The 14,528-nt window shown below is 37.0% G+C and overlaps 1 protein-coding gene across 5 annotated transcripts in view; it reads right to left on the minus strand.

Moving 5' to 3' along the window:
• Positions 1-14,528, minus strand: part of FAM135A (family with sequence similarity 135 member A) — a 63,689-nt gene that overhangs the window by 31,455 nt on the left and 17,706 nt on the right. For all 5 annotated transcript variants that reach the window (XM_063313194.1, XM_063313212.1, XM_063313184.1 and 2 more), the window contains exons 2-5: positions 11,775-11,860; positions 9,771-9,895; positions 4,368-4,447; positions 2,894-3,033 (exon numbers count right to left, since the gene is read on the minus strand). In XM_063313194.1, the coding sequence (XP_063169264.1) occupies positions 2,894-3,033; positions 4,368-4,447; positions 9,771-9,847 (297 nt within the window). In that variant the 5' untranslated portion in view covers positions 9,848-9,895; positions 11,775-11,860. The remainder of the gene's footprint in view (positions 1-2,893; positions 3,034-4,367; positions 4,448-9,770; positions 9,896-11,774; positions 11,861-14,528) is intronic.

The following is a 14,528-nucleotide window of genomic DNA, read 5'->3' on the forward strand; positions in this document are numbered from 1 at the left end:
ATATATTACTGTGCAGAACAAAACAGCAGATAGAAAAGCAAACAACAATGCTTTTAAATGTTAATACTGAAATTTAAAACATTTGAGTAAATAAAATACTGGATTTTAAGTGTAATATTATTTGTACAAAATGGGCCTATGTGTTTTAAAGTTCTATATAAACAGTATGCTATTGTGTTGGCTTCAGTAATCTAGGGCTATTTTTTTGCTGGCTAGCCAGGGAACATAAATCATTTACAACCAAGATGCATGGCATGGGGCCAGTCATTCTCATTCCGTGCTAACAGAACCAAACTGTCCATACAGGCAGATAATTTGGTAATGGAGCACCTATAGACCCATTGGCTCAACAGCCTAGAATACAAAAGAAAAATAACGGGCAGATGAACAATTGCCTTGATGTGTGGATCCTGAAACAACACTTACCAAATATCCCAATTCTTACAGAGCAAGGCTAAGATATTCTCTAGAGATAATGAAAGGAATGGATCCAACAGATGACTGGGAAGCCATGCTCTGGAGGTCCATTTGCACTTTTGGACCCTGCCTTTTTAGGTTTCAAAGAAAAAAGAAGGGTGGCACTCCCTACAAGTACATAGGTAGACATTCACCTATTCAACACCTCAATCACATCAAGGGAATGGGATTAACTACGCAGTTTACACTAATGACGTTTTTACTAGCTATACATTCCCAAGTGCCAGGAAGACACCTATAGTGGCAAGGATAATGAAAAATACATGTCACTCAGTGAAAATAAGGCACACAATAGTAACTGTAGTGTACTACAGAATTGTGTGTGTAGAATAAATGACACCTTCATGGACCTGAAACCATTTTTCTTGGAACTTCTTTATGCTAATATAGCAAACAAACAAACAAACAAACAACAACCCTGGACCTACAGCTCTGAGGCATATGATTTGAGATTTCAGTCCTTTTTTACAAGAGATAAACAAAATCAAACATTGTTTTAAAAAGGATAAACTGTAGTAATTACTTTTAACCTTGGATACTAAAATGTCAATATTTCCTGTTAGATGAGATAAATAAAAGAGCCGTTGAAATCACAGTAAAACAGCACTTTTCAAAAGGAATTTCAAAAGAGAACTCAATGCTCCAGGCAGACCACAAAATGGTCTGCTACAATGAAAAATAACTGACAATAAAAAGATTGGAGTGGTATTTCAAATTCTGTCTAAATCACAAAAGATTCTAAACAGAAATTATTTACTCATATATAATCTGAGATATTCATTAAAGGCTGAAACACCCAACACTGTTAACTTGCACAGAGAAATAAAAAACAGGAAACTTACACCACACAGAAAAATAAGTATCAATATTTTAATGCATATTCCTTCCTAAGCTTGTACACATTACTTTGGAATTAGTCTGAAGGAGCATCTGCTCCTCTGCTTCAATTTTCTTGGACCTTCCTTTTTCCTGGAAATTCCACCCTTTAATCCGAGGGTCTGGGGAACAATGTTGACCCTCTTTTCTCAGCCTTGATCCAGTAAATTATGTACTGATTTTAAATGGAATTAAACTTTCCATACATAAAAGAGAGGGAAGGGTTAGGTTATTTTTCTGTATACGTAACAGAACCACGTCTCATGAAAATGTTTATTGGGAAAGTCTGACAAGCAGGCTAGCATTCATTAACAGCTTGCCTCTTGCCTGCTAGGGCCAAGGAAAGTCTCTGGGTAATGGTATGCTTAGAACCAAAGAGAGATTCATATTCTAACCATTTGGACATTCCTCTGTTATCAGTTAAGAGAACAGTCTCTACACAGTTCACATAGGATCCATGGCCTTAGGAACCCTGAAAATAAATTAAATTCTCATGTTATTACAAAGATGTATAAAATGTTGTTACAGATGAATCTAGAAGATGAACAAGTTAAAGAATGTATGATCAAATGGGCTAAGAACTTTGGATATAATATTACATTGGAGCAATGGGAGAACATGTGGAATAAAGGTTTGAAATTTACTTTGAACAATAACTTAAAAGAGAATTTTTATAAAATGATGTATCGTTGGTATTTGACTCCTGATAAGTTGTCAAAAATGTGTAAGGGAGTAAGAAATGTTTGCTGGAAATGTTCTCTTGGCTAAGTTAACAGGGTTGATAGGAGAAAATACCGTTTCTGGATTTCTTTTTACTTGGCAACCACTTTTAGACTACTTGCTTGTATTAGAAAAAAATGAAGTTTTGATTTTGGGTTTTAATGATTAAATGGTTTGATTTGATAGAAATAATGTTACTAAGGTTTAATTAATGGTAAGAGATTATATTTGTAAATGTATTCATATCTGTATTTTGAATTTTAACAATACTTTGAAAATTAAAAGTTTTCTTTTCAAGAAAATAAATTAAATTCTAAAGGGGAAAACAATTAAGTTGCTGAGATTTCTTTTCCTAATCCTATCCTGTTTCATTAGATCTTGGTAAAGAACTCTGGAAGAATCCTGCTTTCTGTGGAGGTGGGTTAGCCAAGAACTTGACATTCTGGTGAATTATAAACTATTGTCTATTCCCAGCAGTATGCTTATACATATATACAGGAATACTGTGCATGCTGGGTAGGATGACATCATCAAGTCATCCCAATTTCTACAGTATCTTGGCTTGCTGCTTCTCTGCAAAGAAATAGCATTGGGGTGCAACACCCACTGGGATGTTTATTTATTGATTTAAAATATTTGTCTACTCCCCACTCACATCTCAGCTTTGAGCTTCCTGAATGCTTTGGTTGGTTATTTAGTTACACAGAATTTTGGAATAGATGGCCCATTAGTCTTAATTTACCAGGGCTTTTCTTACGTTCTTAGCAGCCACCGGCATAAAATTATTATATTTTATTAATTAAGTAGATGCCAGTGTTACCTTTCTTTCATCCAATAGCATTTTAATTTTGAAGATCATTGCATCGTTCACACAGACCTCTTCATTTTTGTAGAGAATCTGAAATGTTTTACTACAGACTACATTGTCATGGACAGAAGCTGGGAAGGCAAGATCAGCACCTGAAAACAAAAATATTGTTAAGCAGCCATCATGGTTCAAAATTTATTCCTACTCACAAGCTGATAACTGAGATTTTTTTATTAAGATTTTTTTTTCAAACAACTAGATATGTTGTAATAAATTATTTTGCTATTCTGCTATAATATAGTCAACATACAGCCATTCAAAAAGATAAAAATCTGATGTTGACCAATTAAGGAACAGAATCCTTAGTTAACTTCATGGATATTTAATTAATATTTGCAAATCAACTCCAGATCCCAGAATAAATGTCCACACAATACATAAAACCAGTGATGTCAGTAACCAGTGTAGCAGCATCAGGTGAAAGGTCCCCTGTGCAAGCACCGAGTCATGTCTGACCCACTGGGGGGACGCCGCTTTCGTGACGTTTTCTTGGCAGACTATAGCGGGGTGGTTTGCCATTGCCTTCCCCAGTCGTCACCTTCCCCAGCAAGCTGGGTACTCCTTTTACCGACCTCGGAAGGATGGAAGGCTGAGTCGACCTGAGACGGCTACCCAAGAATCCAGCTTCTGCTGGGATCAAACTTGGGTTGTGGGGAGAGTTTTGGTTGCAATACTTCCACCTACCACTTTGCGCCACACAAGGGCACACAAAGCAGAACCAGAGCATACCTCAAAAATCAATGCAGCCATTGTGATGTGAGAGTGTGTGCATGTGCGTGGTAAGTGTCCATTATATCTTTAGGAACTTCTTAAACCCTTGTTAATCAGCAATATTAATATTTCTGATTTGGTCTAAAGCAAAGTTCAAGAAACATGCAAATATTTTGAATTCAGTATGTTCCAAATTTAAAATGCCCTGCTATTTTGACTTCAAAAAGGATTGTTCTGACTTTACTGATCAGTATTCTGATATTTTTCCAACCATTCCAGAAGGATTCCAAACTTAAAATACTTCCAGAATGAAGTATTTTGGAAGAAACATGTTTTAGACTCTAAACATTTTGAATTCAAAGTGCTTTGCATAGAACTATAAATTCCTTAAAGGTTTATGGTCTTTTAACAAAATCCAGTTAATCTTTCATACAATCTCACAATAGACAACTACAGACAATAACTGCAAATACAATTTACAATTTAATTCTTTTTAAAAAAATTTATATATTATGCATATTGGCTGCTTTCCTCAATTTTTTTCATTTTTTCAGAAGCCTTAAAATGCATATATGCTCATATTTCTCATATATATTAAAATCAATTCACTAAAAAGATTTAATAATCTAATATAATGCTAATAACTTATTTAATAAAAGTATTTTAAAAAACAGCAATAATAAAGCTGAAATAATAATGAAATATTCATACTTACTAGTTGCACGTAACAAGCTTGCTTCAATTTTATGTGGTATTCTTGGAGGAATTTTCATAGATACACGAATTTGATAGAATCTACAAGACAGAAAAAGTTATTTCTAGAATTATTCGGTTTACAACATTCTTATCTTTTAAACACTTTACTCCAATTTTCTACTGAATAGGGTTTTTAATATGATTTACAGAATGTACAAAAATAACGTAAAAATTACAAAAATCAACAAATTAGTAAAAGGTAAAGGTAAAGGTTTCCCTTGACGTAAAGTCCAGTCGTGTCCGACTCTAGGGGGCGGTGCTCATCTCCGTTTCTAAGCCTTGGAGCCGGCGTTGTCTCTAAGGACCCGTCCGTGGTCATGTGGCCAGCATGACTCACGGAACGCCGTTACCTTCCCGCCGAAGCGGTACCAATTAATCTACTCACATTTGCATGTTTTCGAACTGCTTGGTGTGCAGGAGCTGGGACGAGCAACGGGAGCTCACCCCGCCGCGCGGTTTCGAACCACCGACCTTCCGATCGGCAGCTCAGCGGTTTAACCCGCAGCGCCACCGCGTCCCTTTTACAAAAATCAACAAATTACACATATGTTAAATTATATTCAGACTGACAGATGTCTGAATATAATTTGGACATACATGTATAAGTAACAGAGGTATAACTGTTCCAATCCAACAGTTATTTGAAACCAGGTGTATTTCATATCTAATAATTCAATAATAATTGAACAACAACAATGTGCTCTTCCTGAGTATTCCAAAGTCCTTACAGACCTTTTCATATCTGGTGAAAAAAGCTTCAATATCATCTAAAAAAAAGTGATTTATAAAAAATGGAGTTGCAACGATTTTCCTATTTAGAATTTCTCATAAAATCCTTCAAAACGCACCCCACTATCCACCAATCAATTGCTACAAACCAGGAGAAGAGAAAGTTTAAAACCCAATAGCAGGCTCTTGCTTCCGAAGGCACCCCAGTAAAAGATACTTATGATTGGGTCAGTTAGGCGCCCCTTTGTTTGTCTAGCTAGGGAGTTTTTAACCCAGCCCTAGGAAAAACAAAAAGGAAGACCCTTTCAATCATCCTGTCCAAAGGCCAGAAATAAAGAAACTTAAACTTAAGCCCTGTGCCAGTCCTGAAACACAAGGAATAGCTATATATGTGTGTAGTTTTACACAGAGGCAGGTTGTTAATGAAAAGCCCATTATTAAATGGAGAAAGCCACATATCTTAATATAAAAAGGAATTTACTGAGGAAAGTGAAATACGGGAAATACTAAACTAGTAGTATTGGTTGACATCAGCAAAGGATCGTTACCTTGTTGTGGTGCTGGAGCTTGAGCACCTCAATGATGCCATGAGCTAAATCGTGAAGGGCCACCCAAGACGGGAAGGTCATGACAGAGAGGTCAGACTAAATGCGATCCCTGGGGAAGGTAATGGCAACCCACCCCAGTATTTTTGCCGTGAAAACTAAATGGATCAGTACAACCAGAGATATGTCGGTATACCATCGGAAGATGAGACCCCCAGGTCGGAAGATGGTCAAAATGCTACTGGGGAGGAACAGAGGATGAGTTCAACTAGCCCCAGATGTGATGAAGCAGCTAGCTCAAAGCCGGAAGGACGGCTAGCGGCCGACGGTGCTGGTGGTGAACGGCAAATCCAATGTTCTAAGGATCAACACACCATTGGAACCTGGAATGTAAGATCTATGAGCCAGGGCAAATTGGATGTGGTTATTGGTGAGATGTCAAGATTAAAGATAGACATTTTGGGCGTCAGTGAACTGAAATGGACTGGAATGGGCACTTCACATCAAATGACCACCAGATCTACTACTGTGGACAAGAGGACCACAGAAGAAATGGAGTAGCCTTCATAATTAATGGTAAGTGGCTAAAGCAGTGCTTGGATACAATCCAAAAAACGATAGAATGATCTCAATTCGATTTCAGGGCAAGCCATCTAACATGTGAGATATGAGCTCACTGATATTCCTAAGGAATATGCAGTGGTGGTGCGATTTCAGGGACTGGACTTAGTAGATAGGGTCCCAGAAGAACTCTGGACAGACGTTTGCAACATTGTTCAGGAGGCGGCAACAAAATACATCCCAAAGAAAGAGAGAACCAAGAAGGCAAAATGGCTGTCTGCTGAGACACTAGAAGTAGCCCAAGAAAGAAGGAAAGCAAAAGGCAACAGTGATAGGGGGAGATATGCTCAATTAAATGCAAAATTCCAGAGGTTAGCCAGAAGAGATAAGGAATTATTTTTAAACAAGCAATGCGCGGAAGTGGAAGAAGACAATAGAATAGGAAGGACAAGAGACCTCTTCCAGAAAATTAGAAACACTGGAGGTAAATTCCAGGCAAAAATGGGTATGATCAAAAACAAAGATGGCAAGGACCTAACAGAAGAAGAAGAGATCAAGAAAAGGTGGCAAGAATATACAGAAGACCTGTATAGGAAGGATAACAATATCGGGGATAGCTTTGACTGTGTGGTCAGTGAGCTAGAGCCAGACATCCTGAAGAGTGAGGCTGAATGGGCCTTAAGAAGCATTGCTAATAACAAGGCAGCAGGAGACGACGGCATCCCAGCTGAACTGTTCAAAATCTTGCAAGATGATGCTGTCAAGGTAATGCATGCTATATGCCAGCAAATTTGGAAAACACAAGAATGGCCATCAGACTGGAAAAAATCCACTTATATCCCCATACCAAAAAAGGGAAACACTAAAGAATGTTCAAACTATCGAACAGTGGCACTCATTTCACATGCCAGTAAGGTAATGCTCAAGATCCTGCAAGGTAGACTTCAGGAATTCATGGAGCGAGAATTGCCAGATGTACAAGCTGGGTTTAGAAAAGGCAGAGGAACTAGAGACCAAATTGCCAATATCCGCTGGATAATGGAAAAAGCCAGGGAGTTTCAGAAAAACATCTATTTCTGTTTTATTGACTATTCTAAAGCCTTTGATTGTGTGGACCATAACAAATTGTGGCAAGTTCTTAGTGGTATGGGGATACCAAGTCATCTTGTATGCCTCCTGAAGAATCTGTATAACGACCAAGTAGCAACAGTAAGAACAGACCGCGGAACAACGGAGCGGTTTAAGATTGGGAAAGGAGTACGGCAAGGCTGCATACTCTCACCCTACCTATTCAACTTGTACGCAGAACACATCATGCGACAAGCTGGGCTTGAGGAATCCAAGGCTGGAGTTAAAATCGCTGGAAGAAACGTTAACAATCTCAGATATGCAGATGATACCACTTTGATGGCTGAAAGCGAAGTGGATCTGAGGAGCCTTATGATGAAAGTGAAAGAAGAAAGTGCAAAAGCTGGCTTGCAGCTAAACCTCAAAAAAACCAAGATTATGGCAACCAGCTTGATTGATAACTGGCAAATAGAGGGAGAAAATGTAGAAGCAGTGAAAGACTTTGTATTTCTAGGTGCAAAGATTACTGCAGATGCTGACTGCAGTCAGGAAATCAGAAGACGCTTAATCCTTGGGAGAAGAGCAATGGCCAATCTCGATAAAATAGTTAAGAGCAGAGACACCACATTGACAACAAAGGTCCGCATAGTTAAAGCAATGGTGTTCCCCGTAGTAACATATGGCTGCGAGAGCTGGACTATAAGGAAGGCTGAGAGAAGGAAGATAGATGCTTTGGAACTGTGGTGTTGGAGGAAAATTCTGAGAGTGCCTTGGACTGCAAGAAGATCAAACCAGTCCATCCTCCAGGAAATAAAGCCAGACTGCTCACTTGAGGGAATGATATTAAAGGCAAAACTGAAATACTTTGGCCACATAATGAGAAGACAGGACACCCTGGAGAAGAGGCTGATGCTAGGAAGAGTGGAAGGCAAAAGGAAGAGGGGCCGACCAAGGGCAAGATGGATAGATGATATTCTAGAGGTGATGGATTCATCCCTGGGGGAGCTGGGGGTGCTGACGACCGACAGGAAGTTCTGGCGTGGGCTGCTCCATGAAGTCACGAAGAGTCAGAAGCGACTAGATGAATGAACAACAATGGCTAGAGCTGCTTGTAAATTCTAAATGCTCATTTTAAAATTAATGGAATATAATTATTTATCAGTACTGTATATTTTTGCTGAAAGCCTTGAAAAAAAACCGAGCAATATGCATCCTAATTGAAAATGACTGAGAGCCATGGTTGCTTGCAGGAATAGCCAGAGGTAGCTCCTAAGCTATCCAAAAAGGCAAAAAGAAACTGGCAACTGAATTCACAATTTCTTAATACATAATGAATAGATAAAAATAAAATAAAAAATAAAAATAATTTGTTATTATTAATACCATTAACAATACATGTTTTAAGTCCTGCTGCTTTAGCATAATTATGGAGCAATTTTCAGTTTTATGCTTTTCCATATGAAGATATTTTAACCAGCATTTTAAAAGAGACCTTAAGAAGCAAAAAGAAAAGAAAAGAAAATGGAGGGAGGAGTATAAATTTTTACAATGTATAGTAAGTCTTCTATGTTGTAGCATTGGTACTTAATATCAACCCTGACTCCTGGGCATCCAAATTCTCTTGGCAAAATTTTCAGAACTGGTTTGCTAATACCTTCTTCCTAGGGCTGAGAGAGAGTGACTGGCCCAAAATCATTAACCTGCCTTCATACCTGAGGGAGGATTAGAACTCAAGCTTTCCCATTCCTAGTCTAGCACTTTTAACCATGACAGCAAACCTGGTCTAAGTCATCCATAACATCTAATAAATAAATGTTAACATGGAAATTTCTGCAGTCAAAAGACAAGAAAAGGACACGTGAATATCCATAATTTTGAATGATTTAGCATGATATAATGAATATTCCTTTCTTTTTTTCAAGCAAATAATGGCCACAAAGAAATTCCATTCTTTTGAGCATGAAAAATTATAGCAACATGCACACAATGAGATTCAGGAATGAAGATACTGATAACAAAACTGCTGTACCATAAACAACAGAAACCAGACTTTTACTTTAAATGCTTTTGAGAAAACTCTAAGCCATAATTGTCTTAGGCTTATATTTATAAATGTCACAGAAACCTAAATATCAAAGTCTATTCAGGTTCTTTATCATTTTAATTTTAAAATCCTCACAGATTTAAAGTTACAAATGTCAAATGTTAATAAACGTTTAAAAATAGTAATATTTTCAATCCAGCTCTTTCTCATCTATCTACCAAAAAGATGTTTCAAATTACTTAGCTTTTCCTATGTAAGATGATAAGTAATATTTAGCAAGGTAAGATCCATGTCCCTAGCTACCTTTTATCTCAGGATTTGCATTAAAACCCAATAAATCTTCCTATACAAAGACTTCTGCAGTAACACCATCAGAATATATAACATTTATTGTATAGGAAGAAAAATAACTCACCCTCTTTGAAACAAATCCACATTATAAAATTTGTGGAGCTCCACAGAGAATTCTACCATTGCCTGCACTTCGCTCATTTTTATGTAGATAGAGAAGCTGTAGAACAGGTGCAATGAACTTAATTACTGTAAAGAAGGAAAGAAAGACAATTGACATGACTCATAAATGACTTTCATACTCACATCTATCACACTCATAAACATGATTTCTACCAATTCATTATCTGCTTCTTGTAGTGAACAAAACCAGATTCTTACGCTTCACATCCATCTTTGGAATGCCCTATAACTTTTTAATGTAAGCCTTGCATATGACACAGGGGGGAGGGAAGCAGGGGAAAGAAAATGTCTCTTTAAGGTGGCAAATTTTAGACACACTTCAAATTTAATGAATTTGGCTACAGAATAATTTTTCAATATTTAATTACTCTTAGAATAGCAAAGCATGCTGTATTAGATTCTGTAGCAAAGAAAATAGCTTCTATTTCTCTTCAGTGACAGATACACAAACTTTAAAACTGTGTTGTAATTCCACAGCAAGGGCCAATTAGGGTGTTTTGAAAGCTGGCGAGATCACCACAGAAACACTCTGATTAAGACAGTGGCCCCCACCCCCAACAAGATCTTTCTTCTGTTGACATTTTTGTGAATGTCTGCAGAAGAAAACTGTCATGCATACTCCTGTAGGTTTCTGGCTTTCCGTCTGAGGCAGGGCTTCTATACGCGTTTATGCTGAATAAACAATCTGCAGAAAGGTCATTTGAGCAATGTCAGCAGAAATTATGTTTTAAGTTGTACACTCATTTAATGAGTGCCCTGATTTTCTGAATGCAAATGATGCTTATTTGCTTATTTTTACTCATTTTGGACATAACAGTAAAACCCAGTTTAGCCATCAGTACATCAGCAGCATCCAACCTTTGGCTCTTTATCTCCTCTCTTACTCTAGTATAGTTAAAAGGAAAAGATTGATCAATTTTAAAACAGAAGTAAATGTTTCCAGAATTCTTAGTCACATCCAAACTAGGAAAGCTCTTTCACTTTTTCAAACAAACCAACAGTAAATGTTTTATAATTCTAGCTTGTTAACAAACCAAGCTCTCTCAAGTTCCTCTTAGCTGAGCCAGGAGAAGGTAGGCAAGTGTGTAAGTTCAAGGCTCACTATTACTCATATTGTACATAATCTTACAACATAATTTAACATAATGTCCAAAGCAGACACTAGCCTTTTGCTTATGCTTTAAAATAAGCTGAATCAGAGCGCTGTCAATTAACATAGCAACCAAAAAGCACTCTTTTTTGCTTACTAATGAGCACTTGATATAATCCTTTCCAATAACAAACTGAAATAATGCAATGCAAATCACATTAGAGCCAAAGCAAGGTCAGTCAGAAACGTGCTCTGTTGTATCCAAAAATATGTAGAAGTATAATAAAAAGTAAAATTATAAGGAATTATAACATTTTTAAGTGGAATGTGGAATGTGTAAAGAATATTTATTTTATAGTATATGGTATTTTTATTTTAGTGTCTGATTGTGTTTGTGAGCCAAATGCAACGAAATTTCATTTTATTATGCACTTGGTGTATAGTATATAGTGGAATGACAATAAAGATTCGATTCAATTCAATTCTAAACACTTCCCCAAACACAGTCCAGCATAGACCAAGAATGCCCGGTCACTTTCAGAAGCATTAGAGTAGAATTGCCAAGCTTTAAACCTTTGGCTAGTAATCAGACTGACCAAAGATGTATATTCGCAGGTCCCTGTGGTCAATAATGCAATACTTGCTCCTTCTTACAATACTTAACATTTTGTTTAATTCATTTCATTTAGTATAAAGTGTTAAAGATCCAAGAAATAGAACATTATTTCCTTCATAAATCCATCAGCCTGGTAGAGAATATAGATTTTCTAACTCTTTATTACGTTGTGCTAAGACTTACACAGAAACATTAGAAGAGAATGCAATTAATACTAAAAGAATAAGCTTCATCTTTACCTCTAGTAATAAATAATCCATTTTAATGCAGGTAACAAACAGTCTTCCAGTTCCTCATTTTTGCAATCGAAACCATTCTGCTTACTCTGTGAGGAAAAGAAAGCAAATTATGGAATATCTAAGTCCAATCCACATAGACATATTTCTGGGTTTTCTCATCAGAATAAAAAGTGAATGCCTAAAGAAAACATAAAATTCAAAAGAAAACCAACAGGTCTGGAATATTTTGAAAAAAACACCAGTTAATTTATTGTGATTAAATGAAAGAGAAAAATATATTCTAACAGTAGGTGGTACTTAATTTTATAGTAAATTAAAAAATCCATCTCTTATGCTTTAATGTTACATCTTTTTTATTATAGCTTTTTATTTATCTAAATGTTACATTCATTTATATGTTGACTGTCCAACAGCCTATGAGTTAGAACAACATAACTATTTAATAGTAATTATTAAATCATTTTAGGCAGCTGTCTATTCCCCTGTCCCAGAAAATGCAAGTCTGTTATACTAAGCACTTTATGAATCCCATGCAACTGAATCTTTTCATACTGTACTTTCTCAAGGAAAAAAAATCATTTGTAAGATAAACAGTATTGTAACTGTTAACAAACTTACAAGATAGGCATTTTGGAATAAAGTCAGAGCATTTTGGTTGCTAATTATTTTTTTATTGATTTAGAACATCTGTAATCTGTTTTTAAATTATTAAATGCACAATACAATATTTAGGGTACACTTTCAGTTCACTAGGGGAGAAAAGCAACTAGCTTTGCAAGGATTGCCTGATTAATCAAAATTATTGACACAAAGCTTTCCAAACTGTGTGTTGTGACACGTTAGTGTGTCGACTGCCGTGTGTAGGTGTGTCGCACAGTCGAGGGATCATAAAGGTACTGCGCATGCACAGTATGCGTAATCGGGTCGAAACAGCTGATTCCGCGTGACTTCCGGTGATGCGGCCACACCTGCAGTGTGTTAGTGTGTCACCAATATGAAAAGTTTGGAAAGCTCTGTACTGACATATGCAGACAGCAAGGCAGGGATAAATAACCTTTTTCTAGCCTAGGGACTGCACTCTGACTTTGTGCTCAGCCTGGGGCTGCTAATGGCAAGAGGTCATGGTGTAGAGTGGGAATTTTAGCTCCTTAAGGAGGAGTCAAGGAGCAAAATGTGTCTTCAAACTTGCAGAAACTTAAGGCAAATATTTTTCTCCTTCAACCCCTCCAACCCCCACTCCCAAGAACATCAGCACACTAATGGGGCAGTTTCAGGGCTTCTAAGGAATGAAAATGAACATTTAAAGCACCCATTTTGCTCCTGAAAGCGTGCCAAAATGAGGGGGGGGGGGTTGGTCTTGCCACTCTGAAAAAGGGGTTCTATTCTCCCTCTGATTGTTTCTTTTTTTCTTCACTCAGTATAACATGTTGATTAAGAATGCCTGATCTTCCATAAACTTTTTAAATTTTGGAATTATTTATTTATGGGGGGGATGGTTCCTAAATACATTTTGTATTTGTGTAAGAGTGGTACTGTTTTGGCTACATAATGATTTCCCCTTGGAGAACATGCTTGTTATTTAAGATACAGTAAAGATAGCCCAGTTTCACAATCTTTGAATCTACAATAGAGACTTTTTATTAAATGATGTATTTTCTGGTATATGACACCAGAAAAATTATCTAGAATGTATAAAGGTATTTCAATTTTATGTTGGAAATGTGAATAACAAGAAGGGACATTTTATCATGCTTGGTGGACGTGTATAAAAGCTGTAAAAGTTTGGACTCAAATACATATGGTGAACTAAATTTTTTTAAAGATTAATATTCACTTGAAACCAGAACTTTTCCTCCTGGGACTGATGGATAAACAGCTAGAAAAGAGCCACAGAACACTGTTTTTACATATGATAACTGCAGCAAGATTATTTATGCACAAAGATGGAAAGATCTGGCAGTACCTACAACAGAGGAATGGTTGGTGAAGATGAGAGAACTTGCTGAAATGGCTAAATTGACAGAAGAGACAATATCTACCTTTATCGGTAACCGGAAACCTCTTTTGACTTTTGACATAAAAAATAAAAGAATGAACTTGTGATTTATGGTTTTGATGATTAGGCAGGATAGATTTTAGAAGGAAGAGAGTCATGATGTAACTTTAGAGGGAAAGGTATAAATATATATAATCGTACTTATAGTTGTAAAAATATAATTGTACTTATAACTGCTGTAATATAATTGTTGTTGTTTATTCGTTTAGTCGCTGCTGACTCTTCGTGACTTCATGGAGCAGCCCACGCCAGAGCTTCCTGTTGGTCGTCAACACCCCCAGCTCCCCCAGGGACGAGTCCGTCACCTCTAGAATATCATCTATCCACCTTGCCCTTGGCCCCTCTTCCTTTTGCCCTCCACTCTCCCTAGCATCAGCATCTTCTCCAGGGTGTCCTGTCTTCTCATTATGTGGCCAAAGTATTTCAGTTTTGCCTTTAATATCATTCCCTCAAGTGAGCAGTCTGGCTTTATTTCCTGGAGGATAGACTGGTTTGATCTTCTTGCAGTCCAAGGCACTCTCAGAATTTTCCTCCAACACCACAGTTCAAAAGCATCTATCTTCCTTCACTCAGCCTTCCTTATGGTCCAGCTCTCGCAGCGATATGTTACTACAGGGAACACCATTGCTTTAACTATGCGGACCTTTGTTGTCAGTGTGATGTCTCTGCTCTTAACTATTTTATCGAGATTGGCCATT

The sequence above is a fragment of the Candoia aspera genome, chromosome 1 (assembly GCF_035149785.1).
Source record: "Candoia aspera isolate rCanAsp1 chromosome 1, rCanAsp1.hap2, whole genome shotgun sequence".
Lineage (NCBI taxonomy): Eukaryota > Metazoa > Chordata > Lepidosauria > Squamata > Boidae > Candoia > Candoia aspera.